Genomic DNA, 27,306 nt, shown 5'->3' with positions numbered 1-27,306 from the left:
CCCCTCCAGAATACAGAGCCAGCCAAGCAGAGCCCCCCAGAATACAGAGCCAGCCAAGCAGAGCCCCCAAGAATACAGCGCCAGCCAGGCAGAGCCCCCAAGAATACAGCGCCAGCCAGGCAGAGCCCCCCTCCAGAATACAGCACCAGCCAGGCAGAGCCCCCCTCCAGAATACAGAGCCAGCCAGGCAGAGCCCCCCTCCAGAATACAGCGCCAGCCAGGCAGAGCCCCCCTCCAGAATACAGCGCCAGCCAGGCAGAGCCCCCCTCCAGAATACAGAGCCAGCCAGGCAGAGCCCCCCTTCAGAATACAGAGCCAGCCAGGCAGAGCCCCCCTCCAGAATACAGCGCCAGCCAGGCAGAGCCCCCCTCCAGAATACAGCGCCAGCCAGGCAGAGCCCCCCTCCAGAATACAGAGCCAGCCAGGCAGAGCCCCCCTCCAGAATACAGAGCCAGCCAGGCAGAGCCCCCCTCCAGAATACAGAGCCAGCCAGGCAGAGCCCCCCTCCAGAATACAGAGCCAGCCAGGCAGAGCCCCCCTCCAGAATACAGAGCCAGCCAGGCAGAGCCCCCCTCCAGAATACAGAGCCAGCCAGGCAGAGCCCCCCTCCAGAATACAGAGCCAGCCAGGCAGAGCCCCCCTCCAGAATACAGAGCCAGCCAGGCAGAGCCCCCCTCCAGAATACAGAGCCAGCCAGGCAGAGCCCCCCTCCAGAATACAGAGCCAGCCAGGCAGAGCCCCCCTCCAGAATACAGAGCCAGCCAGGCAGAGCCCCCTCCAGAATACAGAGCCAGCCAGGCAGAGCCCCCCTCCAGAATACAGAGCCAGCCAGGCAGAGCCCCCCAGAATACAGAGCCAGCCAGGCAGAGCCCCCCTCCAGAATACAGAGTCAGCCAGGCAGAGCCCCCCTCCAGAATACAGAGCCAGCCAGGCAGAGCCCCCCTCCAGAATACAGAGCCAGCCAGGCAGAGCCCCCCAGAATACAGTGCCAGGCAGGCAGAGCCCCCCTCCAGAATACAGAGCCAGCCAGGCAGAGCCCCCCAGAATACAGTGCCAGGCAGGCAGAGCCCCCCTCCAGAATACAGAGCCAGCCAGGCAGAGCCCCCCAGAATACAGTGCCAGGCAGGCAGAGCCCCCCTCCAGAATACAGAGCCAGCCAGGCAGAGCCCCCCAGAATACAGTGCCAGGCAGAGCCCCCCGAGAATACAGCGCCAGGCAGAGCCCTCCAGAATACAGAGCCAGCCAGGCAGAGCCCCCCAGAATACAGAGCCAGCCAGGCAGAGCCCCCCCAGGAAGGTTTTTTCCAGCGTTTTTTTATCTTTCCTCCCTCAGTGACAACAGAACAGCAGAACTGGCGTATTCATACAGGTGCCAGGATGAGTGTAGTGGACATGCTCTGTGATCCCCTATATACTGGATGAGTGTAGTGGGCATTCTCTGTGATCCCCTATATACTGGATGAGTGTAGTGGGCATGCTCTGTGACCCCCTATATACTGGATGAGTGTAGTGGGCATGCTCTGTGATCCCCTATATACTGGATGAGTGTAGTGGACATGCTCTGTGACCCCCTATATACTGGATGAGTGTAGTGGACATGCTCTGTGATCCCCTATATACTGGATGAGTGTAGTGGACATGCTCTGTGACCCCCTATATACTGGATGAGTGTAGTGGACATGCTCTGTGATCCCCTATATACTGGATGAGTGTAGTGGACATGCTCTGTGACGCCCTATATACTGGATGAGTGTAGTGGGCATGCTCTGTGACCCCCTATATACTGGATGAGTGTAGTGGGCATGCTCTGTGACCCCCTATATACTGGATGAGTGTAGTGGACATGCTCTGTGACGCCCTATATACTGGATGAGTGTAGTGGACATGCTCTGTGACGCCCTATATACTGGATGAGTGTAGTGGGCATGCTCTGTGACCCCCTATATACTGGATGAGTGTAGTGGGCATGCTCTGTGACCCCCTATATACTGGATGAGTGTAGTGGGCATGCTCTGTGACCCCCTATATACTGGATGAGTGTAGTGGACATGCTCTGTGACCCCCTATATACTGGAGGAGTGTAGTGGGCATGCTCTGTGACCCCCTATATACTGGATGAGTGTAGTGGGCATGCTCTGTGACCCCTATATACTGGATGAGTGTAGTGGGCATGCTCTGTGGCCCCCTATATACTGGATGAGTGTAGTGGGCATGCTCTGTGACCCCCTATATACTGGATGAGTGTAGTGGGCATGCTCTGTGACCCCCATATACTGGATGAGTGTAGTGGGCATGCTCTGTGACCCCCTATATACTGGATGAGTGTAGTGGACATGCTCTGTGACGCACTATATACTGGATGAGTGTAGTGGGCATGCTCTGTGACCCCCTATATACTGGATGAGTGTAGTGGGCATGCTCTGTGACCCCTATATACTGGATGAGTGTAGTGGGCATGCTCTGTGATCCCCTATATACTGGCTGAGTGTAGTGGGCATGCTCTGTGACCCCCTATATACTGGATGAGTGTAGTGGGCATGCTCTGTGATCCCCTATATACAGGATGAGTGTAGTGGACATGCTCTGTGATCCCCTATATACTGGATGAGTGTAGTGGGCATGCTCTGAGGCGCTCTATATACTGGATGAGTGTAGTGGGCATGCTCTTTGACCCCCTATATACTGGATGAGTGTAGTGGGCATGCTCTGTGACCCCCTATATACTGGATGAGTGTAGTGGGCATGCTCTGTGATCCCCTATATACTGGATGAGTGTAGTGGGCATGCTCTGTGATCCCCTATATACTGGATGAGTGTAGTGGGCATGCTCTGTGACCCCCTATATACTGGATGAGTGTAGTGGGCATGCTCTGTGACCCCCTATATACTGGATGAGTGTAGTGGGCATGCTCTGTGACCCCCTATATACTGGATGAGTGTAGTGGGCATGCTCTGTGATCCCCTATATACTGGATGAGTGTAGTGGGCATGCTCTGTGACCCCCTATATACTGGATGAGTGTAGTGGGCATGCTCTGTGATCCCCTATATACTGGATGAGTGTAGTGGGCATGCTCTGTGATCCCCTATATACTGGATGAGTGTAGTGGACATGCTCTGTGGCCCCCTATATACTGGATGAGTGTAGTGGACATGCTCTGTGGCCCCCTATATACTGGATGAGTGTAGTGGACATGCTCTGTGGCCCCCTATATACTTTATGAGTGTAGTGGGCATGCTCTGTGATCCCCTATATACTGGATGAGTGTAGTGGACATGCTCTGTGACCCCCTATATACTGGATGAGTGTAGTGGACATGCTCTGTGGCCCCCTATATACTGGATGAGTGTAGTGGGCATGCTCTGTGATCCTCTATATACTGGATGAGTGTAGTGGGCATGCTCTGTGACCCCCTATATACTGGATGAGTGTAGTGGGCATGCTCTGTGATCCCCTATATACTGGCTGAGTGTAGTGGGCATGCTCTGTGACCCCCTATATACTGGATGAGTGTAGTGGGCATGCTCTGTGACCCCCTATATACTGGATGAGTGTAGTGGGCATGCTCTGTGACCCCCTATATACTGGATGAGTGTAGTGGGCATGCTCTGTGACGCCCTATATACTGGATGAGTGTAGTGGGCATGCTCTGTGATCCCCTATATACTGGATGAGTGTAGTGGACATGCTCTGTGACCTCCTATATACTGGATGAGTGTAGTGGGCATGCTCTGTGACCCCCTATATACTGGATGAGTGTAGTGGGCATGCTCTGTGATCCCCTATATACTGGATGAGTGTAGTGGGCATGCTCTGTGACCCCCTATATACTGGATGAGTGTAGTGGGCATGCTCTGTGATCCCCTATATACTGGATGAGTGTAGTGGGCATGCTCTGTGATCCCCTATATACTGGATGAGTGTAGTGGACATGCTCTGTGGCCCCCTATATACTGGATGAGTGTAGTGGACATGCTCTGTGGCCCCCTATATACTGGATGAGTGTAGTGGACATGCTCTGTGGCCCCCTATATACTGGATGAGTGTAGTGGGCATGCTCTGTGACCCCCTATATACTGGATGAGTGTAGTGGACATGCTCTGTGACCCCCTATATACTGGATGAGTGTAGTGGACATGCTCTGAGACGCTCTATATACTGGATGAGTGTAGTGGGCATGCTCTGTGACCCCCTATATACTGGATGAGTGTAGTGGGCATGCTCTGAGGCGCTATATATACTGGACGAGTGTAGTGGACATGCTCTGTGACCCCCTATATACTGGAAGAGTGTAGTGGGCATGCTCTGTGACCCTCTATATACTGGATGAGTGCAGTGGACATGCTCTTTGACCCCCTATATACTGGATGAGTGTAGAGGACATGCTCTTTGACCCCCTATACACTGGATGAGTGTAGTGGACATGCTCTTTGACCCCCTATACACTGGATGAGTGTAGTGGGCATGCTCTGTGACCCCCTATATACTGAATGAGTGTAGTTGGCATGCTCTGTGATCCCCTATATACTGGATGAGTGTAGTGGGCATGCTCTGTGACCCCCTATATACTGGATGAGTGTAGTGGGCATGCTCTGTGACCCCCTATATACTGGATGAGTGTAGTGGGCATGCTCTGAGGCGCTATATATACTGGATGAGTGTAGTGGGCATGCTCTGTGACCCCCTATATACTGGATGAGTGTAGTGGACATGCTCTGTGACCCCCTATATACTGGATGAGTGTAGTGGGCATGCTCTGTGACCCCCTATATACTGGATGAGTGTAGTGGGCATGCTCTGAGGCGCTCTATATACTGGATGAGTGTAGTGGGCATGCTCTTTGACCCCCTATATACTGGATGAGTGTAGTGGGCATGCTCTGTGATCCCCTATATACTGGATGAGTGTAGTGGGCATGCTCTGTGACCCCCTATATACTGGATGAGTGTAGTGGGCATGCTCTGTGACCCCCTATATACTGGATGAGTGTAGTGGACATGCTCTGTGACCCCCTATATACTGGATGAGTGTAGTGGGCATGCTCTGTGACCCCCTATATACTGGATGAGTGTAGTGGGCATGCTCTGTGACCCCCTATATACTGGATGAGTGTACTGGATGAGTGTAGTGGGCATGCTCTGAGGCGCTCTATATCCTGGATGAGTGTAGTGGGTATGCTCTTTGACCCCCTATATACTGGATGAGTGTAGTGGGCATGCTCTGTGATCCCCTATATACTGGATGAGTGTAGTGGGCATGCTCTGTGACCCCCTATATACTGGATGAGTGTAGTGGGCATGCTCTGTGACCCCCTATATACTGGATGAGTGCAGTGGACATGCTCTGTGATCCCCTATATACTGGATGAGTGTAGTGGGCATGCTCTGTGACCCCCTATATACTGGATGAGTGTAGTGGGCATGCTCTGTGACCCCCTATATACTGGATGAGTGCAGTGGACATGCTCTGTGACCCCCTATATACTGGATGAGTGTAGTGGGCATGCTCTGTGACCCCCTATATACTGGATAAGTGTAGTGGGCATGCTCTGTGACCCCCTATATACTGGATGAGTGTAGTGGGCATGCTCTGTGATCCCCTATATACTGGATGAGTGTAGTGGGCATGCTCTGTGACCCCCTATATACTGGATGAGTGTAGTGGGCATGCTCTGTGACCCCCTATATACTGGATGAGTGTAGTGGACATGCTCTGTGACCCCCTATATACTGGATGAGTGTAGTGGGCATGCTCTGTGACCCCCTATATACTGGATGAGTGTAGTGGACATGCTCTGTGACCCCCTATATACTGGATGAGTGTAGTGGGCATGCTCTGTGACCCCCTATATACTGGATGAGTGTAGTGGACATGCTCTGTGACCCCCTATATACTGGATGAGTGTAGTGGGCATGCTCTGTGATCCCCTATATACTGGATGAGTGTAGTGGGCATGCTCTGTGACCCCCCCCCCCCCTATTATATACAGGTAACACATTGTATAATGTAACACTTTGTAGTGTTGGATAATGTTGCAGCGTGTTCTTGGACCTTGGCTCATTGGCGGGGGAGGAGGAGGGGCGGCCGCTGTGTAAACATATTATCTGGATATTTCTTAGTAATGAGGACGGAGAATCAATTCTGGGAGGTGAAATATTGAACACCTGTTGTCATGGACACCGCAACAACTTGTAATTGCCCCCGGGATGAGTAGTGCCCCCCAGAGGGCAGTAGTGGGGTATCAGTACTGATTGGATGGCAGTGATCTTTGTGTGGATCATGTGACATTCTGGAGATGAGACCGTATATAATGTACAGGATTTATAGCGCCACCTAGTGCTCAGTGTGTCCTCCTGCAGGAAGCATCCCCTGCCCCCAGGGCACCGCAGCTCAGCCAATAGGAAGATGTGCTTTCCCTGCTTGTCAGGGCAGGAGCAGAGTGTCTGCAGGAATATGTAGACATTTGTAAACACAGAGACGGTCTTCTGGGGTCCTGTGCTGCCCCCTGGGGTCCTGTGCTGCCTCCTTGGGTCCTGTGCTGCCCCCTGGGGTCCTGCTGCTGCCCCCTGGGGTCCTGTGCTGCCTCCTGGGGTCCTGTGCTGCCTCCTGGGGTCCTGTGCTGCCTCCTTGGGTCCTGCTGCTGCCCCCTGGGGTCCTGCTGCTGCCCCCTGGGGTCCTGCGCTGCCTCCTGGGGTCCTGTGCTGCCTCCTGGGGTCCTGTGCTGCCCCCTGGGGTCCTTTGCTGCCTCCTGGGGTCCTGTGCTGCCTCCTGGGGTCCTCTGCTGCCCCCTGGGTGCAGTCTCTTGCCTTGGGTGCCGGTCCTGGGTGCAGGGACTGGTTGGTGGGTGGCACATGAAGGGTTACTGTCCAGGCTCTGCTGTCCTGGTGAGTCAGAGGCTGAGTCATATGACATCATTGTGACCTCATCAGACTTCACGTCTCCTACATCACATCCCCCCCATCATCCACCCGACACCGAGTCACCACATCAGTCATTATACTCCAGGGGCGTCATCCATCTACTACAAGCTATTACTCTCTGTTATCAGCCATTACATCCCGGGGAGAGGAGACTGTACAGGGGGGATACAATCTATTACTCTCTGTTATCAGCCATTACACCCCGGGGAGAGGAGACTGTACAGGGGGGATACAATCCATTGCTCTCTGTTATCAGCCACTCCCCCATATGATTATGGTAAATGATAGTATAAATGGCTCTTGTTTCTTCCGGAGGGGTGGGATTTAATGGAGTGGGAGGAGCTGTGACCACCTGGTGCACACAGTCACAGTAGTGTAGAATTTCCTTGGATCTGACCCTTCATGTAATAAACCATCTTGTTCTCCTCTTGCAGGTATGGCCTCTTCCTTGTACACATTCTCCTCCCACGGCCTCCCGTTGTCCTCCTTCTGTAGCGTGAAGAAGCCCAAGTTGGAAGTTTGCTCCACCTGGGATATGACCGGATACGGCTGCCATAGCAAGGTCTATAACCCAGGAAAGAGCAGCTCTACGTCCGGGCAGCCGGCGCTCTCCTACGAGCAGAAGGTCATCTTCCCGACCAGCTCTGGTCACCTCGTGGTGACTTCTTCTTCCAGTAGCGGCTCTTCAGTAGCGGCACCGGCGAGCGGTCAGAGGCTCGTCGGACCCCCCACCAACCTGATGCGACGCAGTACGGTCAGCCTTCTGGACACCTACCAGAAGTGCGGCTTGAAGAGGAAGTGCGAGGAGCTGGACAACGGCAGCGTGCAGATCGTAGACGAACACCTTCCCATGACCCAGAACAATGCGAGCGGGGCCACAGCAGCGACCACCTCCACCGCCACCTCCAAGAACAGTGGCTCCAACAGCGAAGGAGACTACCAGCTGGTGCAACACGAGGTCCTCTGCTCCATGACCAACACTTATGAAGTCCTGGAGTTCCTGGGCCGAGGAACCTTCGGGCAGGTGGTCAAGTGCTGGAAAAGAGGCACCAATGAGATTGTGGCCATAAAGATCTTGAAGAACCACCCGTCCTATGCCCGGCAGGGGCAGATCGAGGTCAGCATATTGGCACGGCTGAGCACGGAGAGCGCCGACGACTACAACTTTGTCCGGGCCTACGAGTGCTTCCAGCACAAGAACCACACATGCCTTGTATTCGAGATGCTGGAGCAGAACCTCTACGACTTCCTGAAGCAGAACAAGTTCAGCCCGCTGCCGCTGAAGTACATCCGGCCGGTGCTGCAGCAGGTGGGCACGGCGCTCATGAAACTGAAGAGCCTCGGCCTGATCCACGCTGACCTCAAACCGGAGAACATCATGCTGGTGGACCCTTCCAGGCAGCCGTATCGGGTCAAAGTCATCGACTTTGGATCTGCCAGTCACGTGTCTAAAGCTGTGTGCTCCACCTACCTGCAGTCCAGATATTACAGGTGAGTCACGCTCATGTGTATGGAACTAATGGCAGTAACTGAAGGTAGACTTCCCCTTTAAGAGAGTCACCTGCTGGGATCTGTGCCGTCCCTCATGTCCTATAATCTGCTGGATTGTATTAATGTCCGTGCTAATCCTCCTAGGTGCGTTATTACTAAAAAATAGATTATAATCACGAGCGGCGCAAAACACTGGATAATACGGCCATGCGGTGCATGCGAGCGCATCCTACACCCTCATTATAGCAGAGGTGTCATCATCAGCCCCCAGTGTCTACACAGACCTTACAGGATGGGGAAGTAGTATATACAGGCTGTATCTAATCCCATCAGGAGATACACAGCTCAGCAGTCAGTATCACACAGGATAGGATGAGATACACAGCTCAGCAGGCAGTATCACACAGGATAGGATTAGATACACAGCTCAGCAGACAGTATCACACAGGAGAGGATTAGATACACAGCTCAGTAGACAGTATCACATAGGATAGGATTAGATACACAGCTCAGCAGACTGTATCACACAGGATAGGATTAGGTACACAGCTCAGCAGGTAGTATCACACATAATAGGATTAGATACACAGCCCAACAGACAGTATCACACATGAGCAGATGAGGTACACAGCTCAGCAGACAGTATCACACAGGATAGGATTAGATACACATCTCAGCAGAGTGTATCACGCAGGATAGGATTGGATACACATCTCAGCAGAGAGTATCACCCAGGATAGGATTAGATACACAGCTCAGCATTATCGCAAAGGAAAAGGTTAGATACACAGCTCAGCACACAGTATGACATGTTAGGATTAGATACGCAGCTCAGCACACAGTATGACACATGATATATGATTAGATACACAGCTCAGCAGACAGTATCACAAATGAGAGGATTAGATACACAGCTCAGCAGTCAGTATGACACATGATATATGATTAGATACACAGCTCAGAAGACTGTATCACAAATGAGAGGATTAGATACACAGCTCTGCAGTCAGTATCCCACTTCAGAGGATTAGATACACAGCTCATCTTACAGTATGACACCTGGTAGGATTAGATACACAGCTCAGCAGGCAGTATCACACATGAAATGATTAGATACACAGCTCAGCAGACAGTATCACACCATTCTTGGATGCAGTGTTTGGCTGAGATACACCACATCTGCGGTGCAGTGTTCCTGTACACTTTCTATCATCCTTTCTATTACAATCCAGTTATTCGTGAATATATAACTTTCGTATTATTCTGCGCTGTGTAACCCTTCATGTGGCGGTCAGCAGAGAGTTAATCATGGCCACCCTGCTCCCCCTCCTGTCTCCTGTCTCATTGTCATGGCTGCTTGTGCACCCGGCTCACGAGCGGCGGCTGATACTTAGATTCTGCATCACAGTGCGGCCGGCGATGGCGGCTCCCCCCTCCTCCTGCCGGCAGATGTGTGGCCTGGAGAAGGATGGATATGGCGGCAGAGATTCCGCACTTCCTACCAAACATTATTACTATATGAATGTCCTTATCCAAGATGAGGTCTGAGGCAGCGTTCTCACTTTGTGTTACATTTACGTGAACACAGTGTAAACACAATGGGCCACGTTTATCAAAAGTAGTGGAGTCTGCAGTGTGCGCCGGATTAGTCAAAAGTGGCGCACGGTCTCCATTATTTGGCGCCCCCTGCGCTCCTTGGGAAGTGGGCACCAACTTTTTTTGGTGTGCACTTTTTAAGATACAGCGTGTGACACAATACTGTCGAGTTGCAGTAATAAACATGGCGCAAGGTCGGACTCTATACCGGAACGACCCTTTAGGTGCAGAATTTTGTGGCGTGGCGGACATGGAGCAGCCGCGACACAAAGTCAGACAGAAAAGTGGCGCAAACACTTTAATAAGTGTGAAAACAGCGTTCGTAACCAAGTAAAAATATCAGCACTACCCATAGCAACCAATCTGGTGCTCTAGTGGCCAATCAGATTTGAGCTTTTATTTTTCTATTACACACTGGAAAATGAAAGTATTGTTCTCATTGGTTGCATGAAGGCATCACATATTTTTACTAAAGTGCTATTTTCTTTTACATAATATTAATAGTAATGATAGTAAAATTAATGAATACCTTCTAAAGAGCAGCCATTACAATATACATGACTGGAAGTCCGTAGCCCAGAGCAGAACAATTACTAGATGTCTGTTATCTCCTATCCTGCACTAGTGGCCAATCAGATTCTAGCTGTCATTCTGCTGTGAAGGGTTGGAATATGAAAGCAGTGAGTTGATTGGATGCTAGGGTCCTGCTAGGCCCGAGCCAGTCCAACATGGCGGCTCAACTTGCTTTGTTTACATTGATGTTTTTCTCAATGGAAATTTCGTGTGGAGATTTTTTAATTATTTTTTTTCGTTCTTTTAATCCGTTTTCCTGACATTGTGACATTTTTAGTGAAAAAGGCCTTGTATGTGGTGTATATGGCTTAGTAATCATAAACGCGCCAGATTTACGCATATATTCCATACAGCAGTAGCCATTGTGATAAAGTTTACCTCATAACAATATTAGTAAATCGAGGCCCTTGTCTCTTGTACCGTGAGGCAGGGTTTCGCCATTTTGTTAAACCCAAAATTTAACCGCACACTAAAATTCCAAATGTGTTCCAAATAATTGTCATTCTCGACAATGTTTCCGCCATTTATAATGATAAAAATTGTTCAGTACAAAGTTATTATGTGTAGGGTGGACTGAGGTGAATATTTGCACTCTCGGCTCTGCTATTCCATGAGGTCCATACATCACACACCCACCATGCGGTCCGCCAGGTTTTTGGTCGCGTCGTTGATGATGATGATGATGACGACTTGAGGGGGGCTCGGATACACCTGCATTGCAGTGCGATTTCTCCAGAGACATCTGCTATTCCGAGGGTTCTGAGATTTACGTTCTGAACCTGCAGGAAATCTTCACTCCCCTCCCCCGCCGCACACGCGTGATCTCCATACACAGTGGAGAACGACCAATCTGTCCGGGTATGATCTGATACACAGTGATGAGAGTTGTAGAGATGCCCATATATACCTATTATTGCACAAAATTTCTGGATCAGCATGGTTTATAATATTACAGGTTTGTTCTGAATCGGCGCCTTGTATATAAAATGCACCGTGTATAATATTATATGGATATTCTGGATCTGCGCTGTGTATGATATTAGGGGGATGTTCTGGGTCAGTGTTGTGTATGATATTACGGGATGTTCTGAATCGGCACCTTGTCTATAATATGCGCCGTGTATAATATTACATTCTGGATCTGCGCTGTGTAAGATATGACAGGGATGTTCTGGATCTGCGCTGTGTATGATATTACGGGGATGTTCTGGATCTGCGTTGTGTATGATATTACAGGGAGTGTTGTATATGATATTACAGGGATGTTCTGGATCGGCGTTGTGTATAATATTACAGGGATGTTCTGGATCGGCATTGTGTATAATATTACAGGGCGTGTTGTGTATAATATTACTGTGATGTTCTGGGTCGGTGTTGTGTATAATATTAGGGGGATGTTCCGGATCAGTGTTGTATATGATATTACTGTGATGTTCTGGGTCGGTCTTGTATATGATATTACAGGGATGTTCTGGATCGGTGTTGTGTATAATATTACAGGGAGTGCAGTATATGATATTACAGGGATGTTCCGGATCAGTGTTGTGTATGATATTACTGTGATGATCTGGGTCGGTTTGTATATGATATTACAGGGATGTTCTGGGTCGGTGTTGTGTATAATATTAGGGGGATGTTCGGGCCTCGGCGTTGTATATGATATTACAGGGATGTTCCGGATCTGTGTCATGTTGGTCACTTGGCTTTGGAGGCAGATGAAGCAGAGCTTAGATTTGCATAGTAATAGGATTGGGGTAGTTTAGGTCATTCTGCATTGCGAGGGGTGGGGGAGGGTCAGAATTAACCCTTTCTCTCCTGGAGAACGCACTCGCTTAGGCCTTGTTAACCCTTCAGTTGCCTCTCTCTGCTGTTATAACGCACAGTTATTACCGTCTCTCTGTCCGTGTCTGATCCATGTGCTGTATTTTCTTTTGCAGGGCTCCGGAGATTATACTGGGATTACCGTTCTGTGAAGCCATCGATATGTGGTCTTTGGGGTGTGTGATTGCCGAGCTGTTTTTGGGGTGGCCCCTATATCCCGGGGCCTCTGAATATGACCAGGTGAGCTGTGAACCCGCAGTCTATTGCTCCCTGTTATCAGCCACTGCATTCTGGGGCAGTATGATATATAATAACCATAACTTCTCTCTTCTCATAGATCCGCTACATCTCCCAAACTCAGGGTCTACCGGCCGAGTATCTGCTCAGCTCCGGGACCAAGACCACCAGGTTCTTCAATCGGGACGGTGACTCTCCTTATCCTCTGTGGAGACTTAAGGTGGGAATCGAGGCGCTCTGGGGGTAGTCCGTGATAAAAACTAAATATAATCTACAAGCAGAAAAATAATCTTCCTTATGCCCAGAGTTATTATAGACAGTTATAGACCCCAGATCAGAGCCCTGTGTATAAAGACCCCAGACCCATTCTGTATACAGGACCAGACCCCTGTGAATATAGAGACCAGACCTACAGGACTTAGAACAGCTCATCCGTATACAAGACTAGCCCCCATGTGGATAGAGATCCCAACCTCTCTCTGTATACAGGACCAAGATCAGATCCCAGACCAGAACCCATGTGGATACGGACCACAGACCAGGCCCTCTCTGCATACAGGACCAGACTCCGTGTGATTACTGGCCCTCAGACAAATCGCCTCCTGTATGCAGACCCCAGACCGATCCCCTGCTGCACACAGACCCCAGACCGATCCCCTGCTGCACACAGACCCCAGACCGATCCCCTCCTGCACACAGACCCCAGACCGATCCCCTCCTGTACACAGACCCCAGACCGATCCCCTCCTGCACACAGACCCCAGACCGATCCCCTGCTGCACACAGACCCCAGACCGATCCCCTGCTGCACACAGACCCCAGACCGATCCCCTGCTGCACACAGACCCCAGACCGATCCCCTGCTGCACACAGACCCCAGACCGATCCCCTGCTGCACACAGACCCCAGACCGATCCCCTGCTGCACACAGACCCCAGACCGATCCCCTGCTGCACACAGACCCCAGACCGATCCCCTTCCTGCACACAGACCCCAGACCGATCCCCTGCTGCACACAGACCCCAGGCCGATCCCCTGCTGCACACAGACCCCAGACCGATCCCCTCCTGCACACAGACCCCAGACCGATCCCCTTCCTGCACACAGACCCCAGACCAATCCCCTTCCTGCACACAGACCCCAGACCGATCCCCTCCTGCACACAGACCCCAGACCGATCCCCTCCTGCACACAGACCCCAGACCGATCCCCTCCTGCACACAGACCCCAGACCGATCCCCTCCTGCACACAGACCCCAGACCGATCCCCTCCTGCACACAGACCCCAGACCGATCCCCTCCTGCACACAGACCCCAGACCGATCCCCTCCTGCACACAGACCCCAGACCGATCCCCTCCTGCACACAGACCCCAGACCGATCCCCTCCTGCACACAGACCCCAGACCGATCCCCTCCTGCACACAGACCCCAGACCGATCCCCTCCTGTACACAGACCCCAGACCGATCCCCTTCCTGCACACAGACCCCACACCAGGCCTCCCGTGTATTCAGACCCCAGACCAATCCCCCTCCTGTATACAGACCCCAGACCAGGCCTCCCGTGTATACAGACCCCAGACCGATCCCCTTCCTGCACACAGACCCCAGACCAATCCCCTCCTACACACAGACCCCAGACCAGGCCTCCCGTGTACCCAGACCACTCCCCTCCTGCACACAGACCCCAGACCAGGCCTCCCGTGTACCCAGACCACTCCCCTCCTGCACACAGACCCCAGACCAGGCCTCCCGTGTACTCGGACCCCAGACCGATCCCCTCCTGTATACAGACCACAGACCAGGCCTCCCGTGTATACAGACCCCAGACCGATCCCCTTCCTGCACACAGACCCCAGACCAGGCCTCCCGTGTACTCGGACCCCAGACCACTCCCCTCCTGCACACAGACCCCAGACCAGGCCTCCCGTGTACTCGGACCCCAGGCTATGACTTGTCTTCTCCAGACCCCCACCCCCCATCCTATATTCACCTCCATCTCTTGTACACAGACACCTGACGATCATGAATCCGAAACTGGCATCAAATCCAAGGAAGCCAGAAAGTACATCTTCAACTGCCTGGATGACATGGCTCAGGTACGTCAGACCCTCGGGATGGAGGAGTGCTGGTGGGCATCCGAAGATCTGATGAGTGCGGGGAAGTCTGAAGAGGGGAGGCGGAGGGACGTAGTGTGGGGTAGGGGGGGTGCGGAGGGGTGTAGTGTATAATGGTGGGGGAGACGGAGGGGCGTAGTGTCAGGGGAGGCGGAGGGGTGCAGTGTGGGGTAGGGGGGACACAGGGGTGTAGTGTCAGGGGAGGTGGAGGGGCGCAGTGTGGGGGGGAGCAGTGTGGGGTAGGGGGGGTGGAGGGGTGTAGTGTCAGGGGAGGCGGAGGGGCGCAGTGTGGGGAGGGGGGTGCGAAGGGGTGTAATGTCAGGGGAGGCGGAGGGGCGCAGTTCCTGGGGGGGGGAGGTGGAGGGGCGCAGTGTGGGGGAGCAGTCTGGGGTAGGGGGGGCGGAGGGGTGTAGTGTCAGGGGAGGCGGAGGGGCGCAGTGTGGGGTGGAGGGGGGCGCAGTGTGGGGGGAGGTGGAGGTGCGTAGTGTCAGGGGAGGCGGAGGGGCGCAGTGTGGGGTAGGGGGGGCGCAGTGTGGGGTAGGGGGGGGGCGGAGGGGTGTCGGGGAAGTCGAGGAGACTGTTTCGGGGGGGGGACAGGGGGGTCTTTGCATGCAGATTTCCTGACTGTACTCGTCCTATTTTCGGCAGGTGAACATGACCTCTGACCTGGAAGGCAGCGACCTGCTGGTGGAGAAGGCGGACAGGAGGGAGTTCATTGACCTCCTGAAGAAGATGCTGACCATCGATGCAGATAAGAGGATAACCCCCATCGAGACTCTGAATCACCCATTTGTCACCATGACCCATCTCTTGGACTTCCCTCATAGCTCACAGTACGGCCTCTTCCTGGTGCCTTGGGGGGCAGGCGGGCGGGGGGCACATTATGTATTTCTACTTATACACCCCATAATCTTCTTACCGTCCCCTTATGTTACATCGCCCCCTGGGGGGGAGTCTTGGATCTTCCCCTCCGGGGTGTCAGATAGTTGTCGGGTCTGAGGGCCCTGACGCTTCATCTCCATCTTTGTTCCCACGGTCTGGGACGGAACGTTTTCCGTATCTTGAATGAAACCTTTTCTTCTGAGAGTTTGGGGAGGGGGTGGGGGGTCATCTGTGAGCTCAGACCCCCCAGGTTAGTAATCCTGTGTGGAGCACCGGACCCTCCAGGGGTCCTCCAGGGGTTCAGAGCTCGGGGACCCCTCATTGACCTCTCCATGCAGAGGTGACCATTAGGTGGAGTTCCCCTTTAACTCTCTTCTTCCTCATGTGATTGTGACTTCATCCAGTAACGTGGCGTCTCTTTCGTGTCTCCCCCCCCCCCCCCCATCCTCTGCTCTTCTCCCCCTCCCCCGGCATCTACCTGCCCCCTCGCTTTCTGCCCCTCTCTCTCCGCAGTGTAAAGTCCTGCTTCCAGAATATGGAGATCTGCAAGAGACGGGTGAATATGTACGACACTGTGAACCACAGCAAGACCCCCTTCATCACCCACGTGGCCCCCAGCACCTCCACCAACCTCACCATGACGTTCAGCAACCAGCTGAATACTGTGCACAGCCAGGTAAGTGTCCTGCCCCTGCTGTGCTCTGTGCCGCCCATCCCCCTGCTGGTTCATTGTCTAATCATGTGTCCTCCTGTCCCAGCCTTCTGCGGCCTCCATGGCAGCCGTGGCCCAGAGGAGCATGCCCCTCCAGACTGCCGCCACCCAGATCTGTGCCCGGCCCGACCCCTTCCAGCAGGCGCTCATCGTCTGCCCTCCAACTTTCCAAGGTAAGTGCCCCACACTCCTGGTACTGCCCCTGGCCGGGGTATGTACAGGAGAGGCCTCTTATAGGGATAACACTGGCGTCAGGGAGCACAGAGCACAGCAGTGTGAGGTCTGATTACACACCTCTCCAGGGACAATACATAACACTGACTGCACAGAGCGCAGAGCACAGCAGTGTGAGGTCTGATTACACATCTCTCCAGGGACAATACATAACACTGGCTGCAGAGAGCACAGAGCACAGCAGTGTGAGGTCTGATTACACACCTCTCCAGGGACAATACATAACACTGGCTGCAGAGAGCACAGAGCACAGCAGTGTGAGGTCTGATAACACATCTCTCCAGGGACAATACATAACACTGGCTGCAGAGAGCACAGAGCACAGCAGTGTGAGGTCTGATTACACATCTCTCCAGGGACAATACATAACACTGGCTGCAGGGAGCACAGAGCACAGCAGTGTGAGGTCTGATTACACATCTCTCCAGGGACAATACATAACACTGGCTGCAGAGAGCACAGAGCACAGCAGTGTGAGGTCTGATTACACATCTCTCCAGGGACAATACATAACACTGGCTGCACAGAGCATAGAGCACAGCAGTGTGAGGTCTGATTACACATCTCTCCAGGGACAATACATAACACTGGCTGCAGAGAGCACAGAGCACAGCAGTGTGAGGTCTGATTACACATCTCTCCAGGGACAATACATAACACTGGCTGCAGAGAGCACAGAGCACAGCAGTGTGAGGTCTGATTACACATCTCTCCAGGGACAATACATAACACTGGCTGCAGAGAGTACAGAGCACAGCAGTGTGAGGTCTGATTACACATCTCTCCAGGGACAATACATAACACTGGCTGCAGAGAGCACAGAGCACAGCAGTGTGAGGTCTGATTACACATCTCTCCAGGGACAATACATAACACTGGCTGCAGAGAGCACAGAGCACAGCAGTGTGAGGTCTGATTACACATCTCTCCAGGGACAATACATAACACTGGCTGCAGAGAGCACAGAGCACAGCAGTGTGAGGTATGATTACACATCTCTCCAGGGACAATACATAACACTGGCTGCAGAGAGCACAGAGCACAGCAGTGTGAGGTCTGATTACACATCTCTCCAGGGACAATACATAACACTGGCTGCACAGAGCACAGAGCACAGCAGTGTGAGGTCTGATTACACATCTCTCCAGGGACAATACATAACACTGGCTGCAGAGAGCACAGAGCTCAGCAGTGTGAGGTCTGATTACACATCTCTCCAAGGACAATACAGAACACTGGCTGCAGAGAGCACAGAGCACAGCAGTGTGAGGTCTGATTACACATCTCTCCAGGGACAATACATAACACTGGCTGCAGAGAGCACAGAGCACAGCAGTGTGAGGTCTGATTACACATCTCTCCAGGGACAATACATAACACTGGCTGCAGAGAGCACAGAGCTCAGCAGTGTGAGGTCTGATTACACATCTCTCCAAGGACAATACATAACACTGGCTGCAGAGAGCACAGAGCACAGCAGTGTGAGGTCTGATTACACATCTCTCCAGGGACAATACATAACACTGGCTGCAGAGAGCACAGAGCACAGCAGTGTGAGGTCTGATTACACATCTCTCCAGGGACAATACATAACACTGGCTGCAGAGAGCACAGCAGTGTGAGGTCTGATTACACATCTCTCCATGGACAATACATAACACTGGCTGCAGAGAGCACAGAGCACAGCAGTGTGAGGTCTGATTACACATCTCTCCATGGACATTACATAACACTGGCTGCAGAGAGCACAGAGCACAGCAGTGTGAGGTCTGATTACACATCTCTCCAGGGACAATATATAACACTGGCTGCACAGAGCATAGAGCACAGCAGTGTGAGGTCTGATTACACATCTCTCCCCGGGGACAATACATAACACTGGCTGCAGAGAGCACAGAGCACAGCAGTGTGAGGTCTGATTACACATCTCTCCAGGGACAATACATAACACTGGCTGCAGAGAGCACAGAGCACAGCAGTGTGAGGTCTGATTACACATCTCTCCCCGGGGACAATACATAACACTGGCTGCAGAGAGCACAGAGCACAGCAGTGTGAGGTCTGATTACACATCTCTCCAGGGACAATACATAACACTGGCGGCAGAGAGAACAGAGCACAGCAGTGTGAGGTCTGATTACACATCTCTCCAGGGACAATACATAACACTGTCTGCAGAGAGCACAGGACACAGCAGTGTGAGGTCTGATAACACATCTCACCAGGACAATACATAACACTGGCTGCAGAGAGCACAGAGCACAGCAGTGTGAGGTCTGATCACACATCTCTCCAGGGACCATACATAACACTGGCGGCAGAGAGCACAGAGCACAGCAGTGTGAGGTCTGATTACACATCTCTCCAGGGACAGTACATAACACTGGCTGCAGAGAGCACAGAGCACAGCAGTGTGAGGTCTGATTACACATCTCTCCAGGGACAATACATAACGCTGGCTGCAGAGAGCATAGAGCACAGCAGTGTGAGGTCTGATTACACATCTCTCCAGGGACAATACATAACACTGGCTGCAGAGAGCACAGAGCACAGCAGTGTGAGGTCTGATAACACATCTCTCCAGGGACATTACATAACACTGGCTGCAGAGAGCACAGAGCACAGCAGTGTGAGGTCTGATTACACATCTCTCCAGGGACAATACATAACACTGGCTGCAGAGAGCACAGAGCACAGCAGTGTGAGGTCTGATTACACATCTCTCCAGGGACAATACATAACACTGGCTGCAGAGAGCACAGAGCACAGCAGTGTGAGGTCTGATTACACATCTCTCCAGGGACAATACATAACACTGGCTGCAGAGAACACAGAGCACAGCAGTGTGAGGTCTGATTACACATCTCTCCAGGGACTGTACATAACACTGGCTGCAGAGAGCACAGAGCACAGCAGTGTGAGGTCTGATTACACATCTCTCCAGGGACAATACATAACACTGTCTGCAGAGAGCACAGGACACAGCAGTGTGAGGTCTGATAACACATCTCTCCAGGGACAGTACATAACAATGGCTGCAGAGAGCACAGAGCACAGCAGTGTGAGGCCTGATTACACATCTCTCCAGGGACATTATATAACACTGGCTGCAGAGAGCACAGAGCACAGCAGTGTGAGGACTGATTACACATCTCTCCAGGGACAGTACATAACACTGGCTGCACAGAGCACAGCAGTTTGAGGTCTGATTACACATCTCTCCAGGGACAATACATAACACTGGCTGCAGAGAGCACAGAGCACAGCAGTGTGAGGTCTGATTACACATCTCTCCAGGGATAATACATAACACTGGCTGCAGAGAGCACAGAGCACAGCAGTGTGAGGTCTGATTACACATCTCTCCAGGGACAATACATAACACTGGCTGCAGAGAGCACAGAGCACAGCGGTGTGAGGTCTGATTACACATGTCTCCAGGGACAATACATAACACTGGCTGCAGTGAGCACAGAGCACAGCAGTGTGAGGTCTGATTACACATCTCTCCAGGGACAATACATAACACTGGCTGCAGAGAGCACAGAGCACAGCGGTGTGAGGTCTGATTACACATGTCTCCAGGGACAATACATAACACTGGCTGCAGTGAGCACAGAGCACAGCAGTGTGAGGTCTGATTACACATCTCTCCAGGGACAATACATAACACTGGCTGCAGAGAGCACAGAGCACAGCAGTGTGAAGCTACAATCATGGAATATAAATCCATAATAACCATCAGCTTGGATCCCAGGACATAAAGAGAGACTGTAAGGAAGTATTGGGGTGACATGTTCTCCCCTGTACAGGACAGGACCTGCTGGGTGTGTGGGGGGGGGGGTGACACAAGCACATGGACCCTTGTACCCCAATAGGTCTTGTACGCCCCCGTGTCTCCTGCTCCATTGTCGCAGATGATGACTCTCATACCCGGACCCCATTTCTGCAGGGTTAACCCCTCCTGTGCTGTGTTCTTGTGCCCCCAGGCCTGCAGACTTCTCCTTCCAAACATGGCGGCTACTCAGTGCGGATGGATAACACGGTCCCTCTGGTGACGCAGGCGGCCAGCGCCCAAGCCCTGCAGATCCAGCCCGGGCTCCTGACCCAGGTACGAGGAGATGTCCCTGCTCCTTGTGTGTTTCAGGGCTTCCTTGCCCTAGGGGGCGCTGTTCTCCTGCAGTCTATGCCTTTCCATGGATATCTGCAGTATGTGTCTTGTCTCCGCAGCAGGCGTGGCCCAGCGGCACCCAGCAGATACTACTACCCCCAGCGTGGCAGCAGCTGGCAGGAGTGGCAGCTCACACATCGGTGCAGCATGCGGCCGTCATCCCTGATAGCATGAGCAGCACCCAGCAGCTGGCCGACTGGAGGTGAGAGCCTGCGCCGGACACCAGGAGGGACCTGTCATATCTCATCATCACTGATCACTGCAAATCTTCTCCCCTGCAGGAGCACTCACCCCCACGGAGGCCACTACAACCCCATCATGCAGCAGCCGGCGCTCCTCGCTGGCCACGTAACCCTCCCCTCCGCCCAACCCCTCAATGTGGGAGTGGCCCACGTCATGCGACAGCAGCCAACCAGCAGTGCTTCCTCCTCCTCCCGCAAAAAGCAGCACCACTCCTCTGTGAGGTAAGTACACCCCAGCCACTTACTGATCCTGTATTATACCCCAGAGCTGCACTCACTATTCTGCTGCTGGTGGTGGAGTCCGAGCTGCGCTCTTTATTAATTGTACTTTATTTTTTACGTTTATAACATTGTAATTTTTGACACGTATTATCTCTTTTTATTACATTGTTGCAGGAATAGCTCCTCCTACGAGGTGTCCTCCAGCCAATCACACAGCTCCCCCCAGCGTTCTAAGCGTGTGAAGGAGAACACCCCCCCTCGCTGTTCTGTCCCCCAGAGCTCCGCCCCCTGCGCCCCTTCCATTACCTGCGGTTGGGGTGAGAGCTCGCTGGGTCAGTCTCGTGTTGACCATCAGCGGCAAACAATCGTGATCCCCGACACTCCGAGCCCGGCGGTCAGCGTCATCACCATCAGCAGCGACACCGACGAGGAGGAGGAGCAGAAACACGTGGCCCCGAGGTCCGTGACCCGGAAGTGTCTGACACGGGATGTGGCTCCATATAAAAGAATAAGTGTAATATTTGTGTTTCTTGCCTCGTCTTTAGCCTCCCCAAGCAGCGGCGCAACGTCATCAGCTGCGTCACGGTGCACGACTCTCCCATCTCTGACTCCTCCAGTAACACCAGCCCCTACGCCTCCAGCGGCCACAGACGGGCGCCCAACACCACCGCTACCCACGAGACCAAATGCTCGCAGCCCGACGTCCCCAACTCCCGCACCATCATCGTGCCGCCCCTGAAGACCCAGCCCAGCGAGGGGCGCCTGGAGTGTGAGCGGAGGCAGCCAGGTAAGACGTCTCCAGGGTATAAAGATCCGTGTGACCCCCTCCTCCTGACTACGCTGACTACGTCTTCTCTCTCCTGTAGATACCACAACTCACCACTCCTACAAACCCAAATCCTCGTCCTCCACAGCAGCTTCCACTACACATTCCTCCAGCAGCTCCACAACGTCAGCCACGTATCGCCAGCCCCGAACCGCGGGCCACGTGTTCCAGCAGCAGCCGTTAAACCTCAGCCAGGTAAAGCATGGGAGTGGGGAGGTGGGAGACCCTCAGGTGTCCAGCGGTTTTCTGTCTCAGGTGTCCTGTGGTTTGGGGTCTCTGGGTCCTGGTGTCCTGAGGTTGGTTAGTTTCTGGGTCCTGGTGTCCTGAGGTCGGGGGGTCTCTGGTTCCTGGTGTCCTGTGGTTTTGGGTCACTGGTTCCTGGTGTCCTGTGGTTTGGGGTCACTGGTTCCTGGTGTCCTGAGGTTGGGGGACTCTGGGACCTGGTGTCCTGAGGTTGGGGGTCACTGGTTCCTGGTGTCCTGAGGTTGGGGGTCTCTGGGACCTGGTGTCCTGAGGTTGGGGGTCTCTGGGACCTGGTGTCCTGAGGTTGGGGGTTTCTTGGTCCTGGTGTCCTGAGGTAGGGTGGTTTCTGGGTCCTGGTGTCCTGTGGTTTGGGGTCTCTGGGTCCTGGTGTCCTGAGGTTGGTTAGTTTCTGGGTCCTGGTGTCCTGTGGTTGGGGGTCTCTGGGTCTTGGTGTCCTGTGGTTTGGGGTCTCTGGGTCCTGGTGTCCTGAGGTCGGGAGGTCTCTGGGTCCTGGTGTCCTGAGGTTGGGGGGTCTCTGGTTCCTGGTGTCCTGAGGTCGGGGGGTCTCTGGTTCCTGGTGTCCTGTGGTTTTGGGTCACTGGTTCCTGGTGTCCTGTGGTTTGGGGTCACTGGTTCCTGGTGTCCTGAGGTTGGGGGACTCTGGGACCTGGTGTCCTGAGGTTGGGGGTCACTGGTTCCTGGTGTCCTGAGGTTGGGGGTCTCTGGGACCTGGTGTCCTGAGGTTGGGGGTCTCTGGGACCTGGTGTCCTGAGGTTGGGGGTTTCTTGGTCCTGGTGTCCTGAGGTAGGGTGGTTTCTGGGTCCTGGTGTCCTGTGGTTTGGGGTCTCTGGGTCCTGGTGTCCTGAGGTAGGGTGGTTTCTGGGTCCTGGTGTCCTGTGGTTTGGGGTCCCTGGGTCCTTGTGTCCTGAGGTTGGTTAGTTTCTGGGTCCTGGTGTCCTGTGGTTGGGGGTCTCTGGGTCTTGGTGTCCTGTGGTTTGGGGTCTCTGGGTCCTGGTGTCCTGAGGTCGGGAGGTCTCTGGGTCCTGGTGTCCTGAGGTTGGGGGGTCTCTGGTTCCTGGTGTCCTGAGGTCGGGGGGTCTCTGGTTCCTGGTGTCCTGTGGTTTTGGGTCACTGGTTCCTGGTGTCCTGTGGTTTGGGGTCACTGGTTCCTGGTGTCCTGAGGTTTGGGGTCCCTGGGTCCTTGTGTCCTGAGGTTGGTTAGTTTCTGGGTCCTGGTGTCCTGTGGTTGGGGGTCTCCGGGTCTTGGTGTCCTGTGGTTTGGGGTCTCTGGGTCCTTGTGTCCTGAGGTCGGGAGGTCTCTGGGTCCTGGTGTCCTGAGGTTGGGGGGTCTCTGGTTCCTGGTGTCCTGAGGTTGGGGGGTCTCTGGTTCCTGGTGTCCTGAGGTCGGGGGGTCTCTGGTTCCTGGTGTCCTGTGGTTTTGGGTCACTGGTTGCTGGTGTCCTGAGGTTTGGGGTCCCTGGGTCCTTGTGTCCTGAGGTTGGGGGGTTTCTTGGTCCTGGTGTCCTGAGGTGGGGTGGTTTCCGGGTCCTGGTGTCCTGTGGTTGGGGGGTTTCTTGGTCCTGGTGTCCTGAGGTCGGGTGGTTTCCGGGTCCTGGTGTCCTGTGGTTGGGGGGTTTCTTGGTCCTGGTGCCCTGAGGTCGGGTGGTTTCCGGGTCCTGGTGTCCTAAGGTCGGGTGGTTTCCGGGTCCTGGTGTCCTGTGGATGGGTGTACCTTTGCTGTGATTGGTCGGCTGGTGCTGTGACATGGCTCTCCTCTCTCTCGCAGGTGTCTCAGCACATTAGTACAGAACGTTCTGGAGGTCACCGGAGGCAGCAGGCGTACATCACCCCCACCCTGGCCCAGGCTCCGTACTCCTTCCCGCACAACAGTCCCAGCCACGGGGCGGTCCACCCTCACCTGGCGGCCACGGCCCACCTGCCCAGCCAGCCCCATCTCTACACCTACACGGCACCGGCCGCCCTGGGCTCCACCGGCACCGTGGCTCATCTGGTGGCATCTCAAGGCTCTGCCCGGCACACGGCCTACCCGGCCAGCATCGTGCCCGTCAGCATGGCCCCCCGACTACTTCCATCTCCAAGTCTTCACCCCGGGCAGTACCAGGCGCAGTTCGCCCACCAGACTTACATCCCGGCATCTCCCACCTCCACAGTCTACACTGGATACCCCCTGAGCCCGCCCAAGATCAACCAGTACCCCTACATCTAGATGGGGGGCGCGGAGGAGGCGGGGCTCCGGGGAGGAGGACGCATGGCGCCCGCTGGCAACTTTGACACATTTCTTCCTCTTGGTTGGTGGACATCTGGTGGGATGATACCACGAGGACGGGGGTGCGGGGACCTTCCCTGGACTGTCGGGGAGGGCGCCCCCTGGAGGTGCCCGGGACGCTGTATTTATTAATCTTATGGGACGCTCTAGAAGCTTCTCCAGAGTCTATAGAGTTCAGGTTCTGGATCATTCTGTGACGCTCTAGTTTTTAATTGTTCTTTGGTTTTACTATCGGCAGAGAGGTGGAGGCGCATCCGCACTCTGCGCCAAAGGGAGACCCCACTTAGTTTTGTCTTTTTACCCCCTCACTCTGGATACCTCGGATAACACGTTTGCACCGCCCTCCCCCGTTGGTTTGAAGCCCCTCCCCCTGAATCGATCACGTTTTAGAAGGTTTCTCGTTTTTAAAAATGTTGGCGGACGCAATTTTTAAAAAAAAAAAAGATACCAAAAAAATTAACAAAAATAATCAATAATATTAATAATAATTAAGAGGGGGGGTTTTTTGTGAAGAAGGATCCGGGAAGTCGTGGAAAGGACCCGAGGAGGAGGCGACCGAAGCATCGGAGCAGGAAGCCGCCGGCAAGTGACGAGCAGAGAGGATGATGGGAAACGGCGCGGAGGCGAAGGCGACACAGCTGCTAATCTCTCGATTCCCAGTCACTTTAGGACGTGTTAGCTCCTCCCCCTGCGCTGTTGTGTAGCTCCGCCCATAGGTTGATCTATCTATATATATATATAAATATATTTTGTTGTCACTTTTCAGGTTGTTGCACAAATAGAATCTCGGAATTTCCCGTTTTTTCTTTTCCTGTATCGTAGAGACTCCGCCCCCGGCATGTGACGACCCCCCAATCCCCGCGTGTTCCCGCCCCTCTATGTCCTCCGCTCCTAGTGCCTTACAAACCGCTCCCCCCTATCCTGTTAGTCGCCCCCTCCCCCGGTGCGGGGGAGACCCCACGTCTGTGCGTCCAGTGTCCGTCACACTCCTGTAGTGACCTCCAACGCGGCCACTCCCTCTTTAACCCCGTAGCGGCAGGGAAGTCGCTGTTCCTGCAGTGTTTTATTTTGTCTGGTTTTTTTAGTTTTTTTTAAATGAAGAAAGGTTTTTTTTTTCAAAAATCCCCGAATGTCGGCGCATCGCGGCCAGGAGGAGCGAGATTAACCCCTTCCCTGCTGGAGAGGGGCGAATCAATAAAAAAAAGGGAACAAAAGACTTGGAATGTGTGAGATTCATTCCAACACAGAGGGAAAGGTCCAAGTGTCACCCCGGGAATTGTCATATGGGGAAGTGGATTGATGGGGACCGGAGGGCTGTCCTACAGCCTGGCAGCTCTCCAGCAGGGGGTGTGTGCAAGGAATATGGAGGGAGAGGCTGAGGTACTGGTTCTCCCTGTTAGATGGAGCCAGGTCCGGACAGTGGACCTCTGCTCTGGGGCTTAGACTGCCCTAAGGTGTCAGGCAGTGGCTGGAGACACCTCTGCTTCCTGGTAGTGGGTCTGGAGAGCAGCTCTGCAGGAGCCGCACACTGGACCTGCTTCTCTATCTACGGACTAAGATCCAAGACCATGTGCTCCCACCCTCCGGGGGTCTATACACTCCCCTAGTCAACTGGCAGCACTCTCCAAGCAGCTTCCAGCTGCTTTACAATAGTACAAAGGATACCATTGGTTAATAACATTTACCAGGCAGTAACTTAAAGCTGCAATTACAAAGTTTACCGGGGCAGTTGCTTCTAAATTGCGCAGTTTCAACAGATCTATCCTGACAAGGGGCGGGACAACCACATTGCCTATGCATTGGCAGGGGTGTTGCAGATTTCATCATCAGGGGGTGGGACTGTGACTACCTCTCACACAAGATATACAGGCAGGAGGCGGGGCTGTGACTACCTCTCACACAGGATATACAGGCAGGGGGCGGGCTGTGACTACCTCTCGCACAGGATATACAGGCAGGGGGCGGGGCTGTGACTACCTCTCACACAGGATATACAGGCAGGGGGCGGGGCTGTGACTACCTCTCACACAGGATATACAGGCAGGGGGCGGGGCTGTGACTACCTCTCACACAGGATATACAGGCAGGGGGCGGGGCTGTGACTACCTCTCACACAGGATATACAGGCAGGGGGCGGGGCTGTGACCACCTATCACACAGGATATACAGGCAGGGGGCGGGGCTGTGACCACCTCTCACACAGGATATACAGGCAGGGGGCGGGGCTGTGACCACCTCTCACACAGGATATACAGGCAGGGGGCGGGGCTGTGACTACCTCTCACACAGGATATACAGGCAGGGGGCGGGGCTGTGACTACCTCTCACACAGGATATACAGGCAGGGGGCGGGGCTGTGACTACCTCTCACACAGGATATACAGGCAGGGGGCGGGGCTGTGACTACCTCTCACACAGGATATACAGGCAGGGGGCGGGGCTGTGACTACCTCTCACACAGGATTTGACCACTAATTGCTGCTCTCCTATAAGCAGATGAATCCTCATTGATTTGATTAGACTGTAATATTTGATACATAGAATCTCTCTTTAAAGGTGACATTTTTCTGCAATTATGTAACATAAGAAGTGGTGCGATGCTCTGCAGGTGACAGTTCATTCTGTTATTAACCAGTGAGTTGCCTACTGATGAGTGTAATACAAGCTGCGGCCAGCAGGGGGCTCCAGCACGTGGCCTGTGATGCTGCAGCATATACCCTGTCCATGTGTACT

General features: G+C 53.6%; 1 protein-coding gene across 2 annotated transcripts in view; it reads left to right on the top strand.

Moving 5' to 3' along the window:
• Positions 1–25,787, top strand: part of HIPK2 (homeodomain interacting protein kinase 2) — a 34,014-nt gene extending 8,227 nt beyond the window's left edge. Inside the window, exons 2-15 of one of the 2 annotated variants that reach the window (XM_072144846.1) lie at positions 7,354–8,410; positions 12,517–12,640; positions 12,738–12,857; positions 14,650–14,736; positions 15,403–15,587; positions 16,150–16,312; positions 16,395–16,521; positions 20,572–20,693; positions 20,813–20,955; positions 21,035–21,217; positions 21,392–21,676; positions 21,763–22,004; positions 22,084–22,238; positions 24,073–25,787. In XM_072144846.1, coding sequence (XP_072000947.1) covers positions 7,356–8,410; positions 12,517–12,640; positions 12,738–12,857; positions 14,650–14,736; positions 15,403–15,587; positions 16,150–16,312; positions 16,395–16,521; positions 20,572–20,693; positions 20,813–20,955; positions 21,035–21,217; positions 21,392–21,676; positions 21,763–22,004; positions 22,084–22,238; positions 24,073–24,513 — 3,432 coding nt within the window. In that variant the 5' untranslated portion in view covers positions 7,354–7,355 and the 3' untranslated portion in view covers positions 24,514–25,787. The remainder of the gene's footprint in view (positions 1–7,353; positions 8,411–12,516; positions 12,641–12,737; positions 12,858–14,649; positions 14,737–15,402; positions 15,588–16,149; positions 16,313–16,394; positions 16,522–20,571; positions 20,694–20,812; positions 20,956–21,034; positions 21,218–21,391; positions 21,677–21,762; positions 22,005–22,083; positions 22,239–24,072) is intronic. The other variant, XM_072144847.1, reaches the window with a different exon arrangement.
• The last annotated feature ends 1,519 nt before the right edge of the window (positions 25,788–27,306 follow it).

This window comes from Engystomops pustulosus, chromosome 4, assembly GCF_040894005.1.
Source record: "Engystomops pustulosus chromosome 4, aEngPut4.maternal, whole genome shotgun sequence".
Classification (NCBI taxonomy): Eukaryota; Metazoa; Chordata; class Amphibia; order Anura; family Leptodactylidae; genus Engystomops; species Engystomops pustulosus.
This window is presented reverse-complemented; position numbering and strand designations above follow the sequence as displayed.